The 9,684-nt window shown below is 46.1% G+C and overlaps 1 protein-coding gene across 2 annotated transcripts; it reads left to right on the top strand.

Moving 5' to 3' along the window:
* Positions 1 to 835: 835 nt before the first annotated feature.
* On the top strand, positions 836 to 8,303 carry EMC3 (ER membrane protein complex subunit 3). 2 transcript variants are annotated; one of them, XM_078610419.1, is made up of 8 exons: positions 836 to 1,044; positions 2,240 to 2,297; positions 2,987 to 3,080; positions 3,590 to 3,694; positions 3,898 to 3,979; positions 4,643 to 4,722; positions 5,529 to 5,611; positions 6,101 to 8,303. In XM_078610419.1, exons 1-8 carry the CDS (start codon positions 890 to 892, stop codon positions 6,227 to 6,229), a joined length of 786 nt encoding a protein of 261 aa, XP_078466545.1. In that variant the 5' UTR covers positions 836 to 889; the 3' UTR covers positions 6,230 to 8,303. The 2 variants fall into 2 exon arrangements, with proteins under 2 accessions (XP_078466545.1, XP_078466544.1); XM_078610418.1 differs by having other exon boundaries at positions 849 to 1,044; positions 4,643 to 4,760.
* Positions 8,304 to 9,684: the final 1,381 nt, after the last annotated feature.

Here is a 9,684-nt window from a genome sequence, read left to right as displayed (position 1 = left end):
TCCGAAAATGAGTAAGGAAGTGAAATATGAAAATACTAGCTTGTACTACCCGGGACTTGGATCTACCACGCCCGGCCGTGGCGATGTTCACACACCACACACACTCGTTTGAGGCTGAGTCGACCTAGGGGAGGCCCAGGACCGGTTGAAATAATCGTCACCGGTGGTGGCCCTGAGCGGGAATCGAACTCGGGTCGCCGGGTTCATAGCGCAGCGCGCTAACCACTACACCACCGCTCCCCACTCACACACACACACAGCGCGCTAACCACTACACCACTGCTCCCCACGCACACACACACAGCGCGCTAACCACTACACCACCGCTCCCCCCCCCCCCACATACACACAGACAGCGCGCTAACCACTACACCACCGCTCCCCACTCACACACACAGCACGCTACCCGCTACACTACAATGCGTTACACTTCCGCGGGTCACGTGACAGATGTGACGTCACAGCTCACTTGCCGTGCAAAAAATTTCTGCATTATTGAGCTCCCCCCCACCCCAAAAAACAACCAAAAGTGTATTTGTATAATGTTTGCATGGTGTACAGTCTGGAAAGTACCCACATGGCAAATTTCCAGTTTGTTGCATGTCGGGAAGTACGCTAAACATTTTGAACAGACACACATATTCACAACTTTGCCTTTTATATATATGGAGATTAACGATAACGACGATGGAGCGAAGTTGTATTATAATGACAAGGACGATATACTGTATATCGTACGGTACATATTGCGATTCCGTGACCATGCGACTCGTTATGTATCGTAGGGAATCGATTCCCCCCGGCGTGTGTTGCGTAACGGCGGAATCGATACCGCGGTATCCGACACCGTGGAATCGACACCGTGGAATCGATTTCTGCCGGCGAAACTATGGCGGAGCCGGAGCTGCTGCTGGACTCCAACATCAGGGTGTGGGTGGTGCTGCCCATCGTGCTCATCACCTTCCTCGTGGGCATCATCCGCCACTACGTGTCGCACCTGCTGCACTCCGACAAGAAGGTAGAACTCGAGCAGGTCTCCGACAGGTGAGCGACGGGCGGCCCGTGGGGGTGGGGGGGGCGGTCAGGCAGGGCCGAGGCCGCGGGGAGGCCTAGTGAGAGTCGCCTCTTGTCCCCGGCGGGCGAGACTCGTGACGCCTGCGGGGTCCTGCAGTGTTGCTTATCTGTCGAGCTTTGAACGTGTCGCTAGATGTCTGATGTTAACTTTAGTTCTGTATTTGGCAATGTTGAATTTCCTGCGTTGGACTTGTCGAGGACAGAAACGCACTTCTGGACTTGGTGTTGCCGAGAAGCAAGCGCTGTACATTACACGACATCTCACGTCTCACTTCTCGGGTTGGGTTCCTCCTTGATCATTCTCTATCCTTTTTTTAAAAGAGGTGTTTCAACGTTGCAATGCCCCTCTCAGAACCGTGTTCCTTGATTTTGTGCACCTTTCACCTGCCATTGAAGTCACCCATTGTGATGCAGAGCGCGTTGGCCTCATTCCGAAGTTAATTTGAATTGCCCCTAACTTGTAGTGGTTTAAGAGCCTTAATAGCTGGACAACTGAAATACGCCATAATTACTGTTAACTCTCCTGTGATATAAAAGGGTGACCACGGATTAACTGAATGGAGTTGTCTTCTTAACACGTCGGCTTTCGCGACCGCTTATGGAGTTGTCTTCTTTTCTCCTCGCTTCCACACAGCAACTTCACCCCAACCACCATCATTATCCTTATTCCTGGCCTCAGACATATCCATTATCGACACATTTTTGATGTTGACTATCCGTAATGTAATAATACCTCCAACACCCTAATCCAAGTAACATCACTAACACTGTCCCTAATGCAAACCCTGTTCTTAATGATCAACTCTCCTCTCATTAGAATAGTTTGGTGGTATACTCACTTGTCCTTCACTCTTTTCTATTCATGCCCTTAAAATAGTTAATAAATGATTGAGATCCATTATCTGTTTTATTGCGTAGATGTAGGGAGAGAGTTAAGTAGGGATAGAGTTTTAATTAGCCGACAATAATACTGTTTCCTCAGTCCACTGAGTGTTTAATGTTTAACTTGTCCTCTTGACCTTCACAAGTCAACCACCTGCAACAATAAAACAGAGAAGGTTATTACACAGTACTTGCCTAAAGAATTGTAAAAATAAGGCTGTTGGGCCTAGTTTATTGTGCTGATGGTGCAATATATTCATGTGTTTTTGTGTTTTTCATCCAGTCAAGTCCTGTTACGAAGCAGAATACTCCGAGAGCATGGGAAGTACATCCCGCGGCAGGTAACGTGCACATGGCAGCCCATGCCGGATCCCACACTTGCACTCCTGCACGCACACACGTGGCCTTAGTTGCACCGCAATACACAGGTGCGCGCGTACCTGCTTGTATCGGCAAGAGCACAAATGCACACTCGTGCACATGCAATACCTATCCCAGTAAGTGGACGGTCAACATGTGGGACTCTGCCATCTGCATATACAGGTGTAGTAGGAGGGTCTTGTTAAGTTTTCCACTCAGAGCAATATTGTTACATGTAATTCCAATGGAGTAAGTTGCAGGTAATGTTTCAGAATTGGGATCGTAGGTCAATTCTAGTTACAATGTGTGTGTTTTTAGCTCCTGATCTTTTTTAAAGACCAGGGCAGTGTATCCAGGAACATGCACATCTGGCCAACTTGGTACACCCACAACTGATGTTGACCACACCGGTAATCACTTATAGACTGAGTTGACCTGGGTAACACGATCTAACTAAAAAAAAACCTCTGTTATGGCTCCGAGCAAGTTCAGATTATTATTGCCACTTGAGTGTATGTCCTGAAATGGAACTTGGCACCTGCATGCATGAGCACACACTCAGTATTATTAATGCTCATAAAACAAATGCACTTTGTAAAAGAAAAATGCTTATGTTTTTGTTATTTCCTTTCAGCATTTAAAGCGCGTGAATGTCATGTCTTCCTTACAGTCGTTCATCAATCGCAAGCACTATTTCAATGACACCGAAACAGGTTTTTTTAAGAAAACCAAGAGGAAGACCATCCCTAAAAACCCCATGACAGGTATTCTGAGTGCTTCCTTACTCCGAGTGTTACACATTTTGTGGTTTTATGATTTATGCTTAACACAACTCAAGCATCATTCCCCAATAGCCGTCATTAACAAAATGTTTTTATATTTTGTATTCAAATGAGAGAATATCTTATTGGTATTGTCCCTTGTGTAGATATTGGTGTTGGTCATATATTTACTTATTAACCACTGATATGTAATTGACAACCCGACTGATTTATGCAGGAGGCTGCCAATTGTTTTCACCGCATGCCGAATTTCAAAGACGATCATGCCGCATTGTAGATCTTTTTTATTAGTAAACACAGTCTTTTTAAATTCACATGCAGTAAACGGATTTAAACATTGTCAGCCTACCACTTAAATTGGTAGGTTTGCAACGCATGCTGTATTTACACTTCCATTTTAAACAAAATAATATATGTGCCGCGCTATAAGTTACATGTAACGTTGCGCATGGCTGTGCGCACGCGTAACCCACGGTATGTGTCTTGAGCAGACCCAAGCATGCTGACCGACATGATGAAGGGAAACTTCACGAACGTGTTGCCCATGATTGTCATCGGTGGCTGGATCAACTGGACCTTCTCCGGCTTCGTGACCAGTAAGGCCAGCACGACATCATTGGTATAACGAGCTGCGAGTACTGGAAATCGCACCAGTTAAAATAAGAAATATATAAACCCCACAACCTGCACAGTATGGGGTGGTCCTCATCCAGGAGTGGTGGCTGTCTAGTAATGGTGTATGTGTGTGTGAGCAATTGTGTGTGCTTGCACCCATGTGTACGTGTCTTCACTTCCTCAGCAAAGGTGCCCTTCCCGCTCACGCTGCGCTTCAAGCCCATGCTGCAGCGCGGCATTGAGTTGGTGTCGCTGGACGCGTCGTGGTAAGGAGTCCATCTTCGCGACTTCTTCGGTAGCCAGCTTCACACTCGCTGCACTGTACTACCCCTCTTCAGATCAGTAGCAGTCGCCCTGTCTGAGGGCTGCTTTAAAATGTTTTTGGAAATGGTGGAAGAATGGAGACCAGTGATGAGACAGGTTGATGCAGCTGGATCTGCAGTGAGCCTGCCAGTGTCTTACCTCCAGTGTCTTACCGCTAGTGTATTACCTCCAGTAATTCGTTTTGCTTTAGACTGAATGCAGGCAAGCACAACTCTATCTGGTTGCACAATGCAGTCTAAAGATAATGGACCTCGAGCATCTTTTCACTATGCAACCCAAAACACAGATGTTGCAGACACATACGTGGTCTGTGTACCTAGTCTGTGTGTTATGGGCTGTCTGGCCTAAATCTGCAGCTCCGTTAATAGGAAATAGACTAAGTTACAATCTAGTCCTTGTGACACCCTGCACGTGACTGTGACATCACTCATATTAATACTTCAAGTGCTCAGATGGAGTGCTTGCCCTTTCAAATGTTTGAGATGTGATGTAAGTTGCTTATCACGTTTAAAGCGTCCCGAGCTCCCCATGCGTAAAGGGCACTATAAAAAAAAAAATCATTGCCATTATTAACACGATGGCGTATTGCGCTGGGCTGTGTGCAGGGTGAGCTCAGCGTCGTGGTACTTCCTGAACGTGTTTGGGCTGCGCAGCATGTATTCCCTCATCCTGGGACAGGACAACGGTACGCTGCCACCGTTTTCACGCACGACGCGCACGCCAGTAAGCCAGAACGACGCTCTTATAGCGCCACACGGTGGCAGCCAACAGCACTATTCACTGAACGCACACGGCAGAACATTAACCCTGATATAAACACAGACACAGCATGCAACAAACAGCACAGCGCACAGTAAACCCAGGACACAACACTCACTGAACACAACATCTACAAAATACAGGAGGCTGCATTCGTCAAGCATTTTGCCATGTATAATGTTGGTGTGTATTATTGGTATGCCTTTTGGCGTCCTTTGGTCTAACACCGTTTGAGACGAGGCTCAAAAGAAAGCTGTCTCTGGTGTGGACCAATCAGTTTCAAAGACAATGCATATTATCAGTGTATTTTGTTTGCATTTTGACAACATGTATTGTGGTTAATGCAGACATTATTCTTTGTAAAAGGTTTCAGTTTGGTGTTTTAACAACTTAACACCTTTTTTGTTGCCAGAAAAAAGGTGAAAAACCTATTCTCATATTGGTATGATATTGGTGTAAATAATATCGGTGTATGTTATGTTATTTTTGTATATGATGTTCTTTAATTAGGTTAGTGCTGTGATGGTGTTGTACTAAACTATGATGGTGTGTGTGATAGTGAAGCGCATCATTGGTGTGTAATGGTAATGTTTATGGTGACGTTTGTGTGGATGATCTTCATATAATGATAGTGCTGTGATGATAGTGATGTATATCAATGGTGTGTACGATGATACTGGCATGTATGATGGTCTTGATACTGACATGTATGATGATGGTCTTGTTGTGCAGCTGCTGACCAGGCCCGGATCATGCAGGAGCAGATGTCTGGTGCTGCCATGGCTATGCCCCCTGACCCCAACAAGGCATTCAAGGTCTTATTGCTGTTATTACATTGTCTCAATCAAAATAGGTTCAAACGTTGTTGTGGAATACCATGTGTGAACACAGAGAGCCTGCAATGACAAGATCATGGGTTAATTTTCTTGCAGCAATATTAACCCACTTGTCCAAGTGGAGGGAGGAGGGTTATTGTATCAGCCTGGTCACCGTTGCACTAAAATCTCGTTTAAATTTGGCTGCTTATTTATTCAAGAATATGTAAGGCCTTTTTAAGGCATTACTTCATTTTTGTGCTGTCATCTTCCAGGACTCGTGTAATAGTAACACTGTGTAGCAATGGCCTAGCCCCCAGAGCAAGACGATTCTTATCCATGTCACATACCTATTTGGGCGTTGGGCACACGGGACGATTCTGTCGTTGGCACGCTGGCGCTCCCGGGTCACAGCCTCCATGTGGCGCACACGGCGCAAGTCCCTCACGCTGATTGCCGTCGCGTGCCGTCGCGTGCCATCGCTCGCAGGCCGAATGGGAGGCCCTGGAGATCACGGAGCACAAGTGGGTGCTGGAGACTGTGGAGGAGGAGCTCATGGCCAAGGACCTGGTGCTGGACGGACTCTTCAGTGAAGAGCGAGAGCCCGTCATGTTCTAAGACTCGTCCCGCACGCACACCCTCTCGCAGAGCACAAACTTTCCATACTCGACATTCTGGCTGGGCTACACCATGGGTGGTGACTCTAAAAAGGTTCATTAGTTTTATTTATTCTACATCAATAAATGCCCACTTTTCCTGTGGAATTACACGTGAACAGCAGATGTTAAAATAGGTTATTCTGCTGCTGTGTTCTGATGGTACTTTGCCATGAGTTGTAGGGACACGCAAGTGTTTTTTTTTAAGATCGCGCTTCATAAAGTCTTTGCAGAAAGTTCCAAATGTTTTTTTTCACATTCGTGTTTTTTTAGTGCTACTCTGTCTTGATATCGTTTCTCATGCAAGTAATGGTTAGTGAGATGAATGCAGCTTTATTTATGTAGGTGTGTTTGTGACCTTTCATGAAGTAATCTACTCTGCGTTGTCTGGCGTATGGAATGCGGCCTTGTAGAAATTACCAGCAAACGAGTGAAGGTGTCCAGGTGTCCCCCCCAACACGGGCCATTTGGCCTGATAGTGATGGGTCCCTGTGTGCGTTGATCTTGACAATGTCAATCTGGTAATAGCCAAATTATCGCGTCGGTTATATTGCCCATTCGACCCTGATTGAACGGCCAATGGACAAGGCAGTGCTCGTTGAGAGAAATCGCATGGCTTCGCTCGTACAGTTGAGTTGATCACAGTAGAAGCTTGTATAGTTCTTTAAGATTAACGACGTAAATTGATGTCTGTTTCTTTGGCTCATTGTACTTATTGATGGATCGCATGATGGAGTAGTGTGGGTCTGTCTACCTCTCGTGTGGGTGGCCTAGAAGAATTTGCCCGTCAAAGAGGAAGGCCTTTCACCTGCGTGTTGTCAAACACTCCCAGCACCAGTTAGCAAATCTTTATTTTTAAGAGATTAATATCTGTGCAAACTATGCCAACTTTTTCAGCAGATTTTATTGTTGAGCCACCACAATGCAAAATATTTTCAAGATGAGTTGGTTGTTTGCCTTGCCTCTTAAGGTCCATTTCTTGAAACATTCGTCATTTGCTGCCAGTAAATGCACACCTTTAACTCTGCAACTTTGCGATTGAGTTGTTTGATCACTCAAAAATGACTCCTAGAGGGGTCTTTCCTGTAGGGTGGTGGTGCATATATAAAAAAAAATCAGTCTTGTGTACTCCTTGAGGCTTTCCCAGTTAACAATTTCAACTGGTCTTGGTTTTTAATCTATGGCATTTTCATTTGTGTGTATGATAGTCTTGAGTTGAGTAATTTTAGACGGTGAGAGACGTGCAAGTCAGCTTGTTTCAAGGACGGTGTGGAGAACACGATGATGGAGGTGTACAGATGTAGAACATACAATAATTTAAAACATGCTTGCAATTGTGCAAGACTAGAATAAAAAAAAATAGTAACGTAATATTGTTGCATGGTGTAGTGATAACATGGGCATCTAGATGCGCTAATTGGCAAGGTGATGAATCACAAGGGTGAGGTGATGAGCAAATGTAAACAAAGACGTGCAAATAGTCAACAAAAAACACTGACAAGGGGTTAAGCCAGTTACAAAATGTTTTGCGGTGTTAAACGAGAATGATCAAAAGCATGACTTATGTAAAATCTACACAAGCAGAACAAGCTTGGTACAACACCGTTTGAGAAGCCACTAGAGATTCAGCTCAAAGTGTAAACGCGACGATGCGTTCCCACTGGAGTGATTGTGTGAGAGGGCTGCGATTGTGAACTTGGTAATGCAAGAGGCTTAGCTATGAAGTCTCGTTCCGATTTCCCTGAAGAATGCATGAAAGGTGCATGACGTAAGAGGCGTAGATTGTAAAGAACCTTGCACTTGTAAGAGCTATTGCCAAGACAACACCGTGGATTATTTTGCAACGCAGTTCTCCGCCCCAGCAGGGCCGGTGGTAGGCAGACGTGTTTCTAAATACGAACTGTGGTGCTCGAGTGGTGTGCGAGCGAGGATCCAGACTGCCGGCTGCCTTGTGCCTGACCCCTCGCCCGAGATGGAAGTGTGCATTCTGAGATGACTAATGAAAAGTTACGTAAATAAATATCATGACTGCTGTGTAGGGAGTCCTGTATGTGCATGTACAACCCCTTTTGTCAACGCACTGCTGGCTGGGGGCCTCCCCAAGCCATGCAGGGTATTGGCCACACTCCACAGTGAGTTGGTGGGAGTGAGGAACGTGGAAGTCGATATAAGCACAGTTTTACAACGGGTGGAGCGGCAGTCGCCCATCCAAGCACGATCCAGGACCATATCCCTGCTCACCACCTGAGATGTGACGGGGCGGGTGCACTCTGGGTGAATCGGTCACGGGCATTGTCTTCATGTCACCACAATCACTGAGACCTCATTTACCAGTGGCAAAATATAGTAGGTTTTTACCCTTTCAACTGGTACAAAAACTGACACCTTTATACAAGGCATCATGGTTGCAATAACCACAACACAAGCAGTCAAAATGCAAACAAAAATAAACAACTCTGCTGCCCGTCTCGCCAGATTATCGTGTCGGAAAGTGGCCGTAGTAGACCTTGACTGCATGTTTCTCGAGCTACACTTTCCCAACACGCTCCGTCGTACTTATTGTGGATATCTCGCATGCAGACAACCAGGAGCTTGACGATGTCCCACCTCAGGCGATCTGTCACAATTCGGGTTTGCGTTACCATTCAAGACTCGATCCTTTTTAACTCTGAATAATGTAGCTCTTATGGATGCATGGGTCACGTGGACAAATCACAACATTTATTAAAACCGATTATTAACACGATTTGTGGGCAGCTTGTGAGCATTAAGATGTAACTCTATAAAGTGATGCATCATTCCCACGACGACACGACACGTGGCCACAGTACTGCGTGGATTGTGCGTGCCCGATGGGAATAGCTGTTGTTGAGGTTCAACTGGAGATGCGATGATTGCAATTTGGTAGATTGTAGCTCGTCCAACGACGTGAGGCAGGGAGGGTGGCGCCGTGGTAAACGCGTGGCTCGCAGCAAGACGCGGCTGCGGAGTTTGTATATTCTCTCTGCATGGGGGTCTCTTCTGTTTCCCGCCTTCGCTAAACACTGTCACTGGTATTGGCCAACCTTCTCTGCTGAACATTCAGCTCACAATTTGTCAATTGGGACCACAGCGCAGACATACCGCCCTCTTGTGGAAGCTTGACGGGATGAATGAGCGTCACGACGACGGCGGCGGCAGGTGAAAGGAAATCCCTCTTCAGCCGAGACACCGTTTGATTCCTGGGATACGCTTTTTTGCTATGGAGATTGTATAAACCCTTACTTAAACATTCTATCTCCGAGCTAGATAGAACAACTATCAAGCGAGTTATAGTTCTACCATCTGGCACGTTCGTTTGGTGGCCTTAAGACGACTCACTTCACGGCGCTGTAAGCAGAGCCGTCCCTTGGGGACGGTGAGCGGGACGACCACCCC

Source organism: Lampetra planeri, chromosome 34, assembly GCF_965212315.1.
Source record: "Lampetra planeri chromosome 34, kcLamPlan1.2.h2, whole genome shotgun sequence".
In the NCBI taxonomy this organism is placed as follows: domain Eukaryota; kingdom Metazoa; phylum Chordata; class Hyperoartia; order Petromyzontiformes; family Petromyzontidae; genus Lampetra; species Lampetra planeri.
This window is presented reverse-complemented; position numbering and strand designations above follow the sequence as displayed.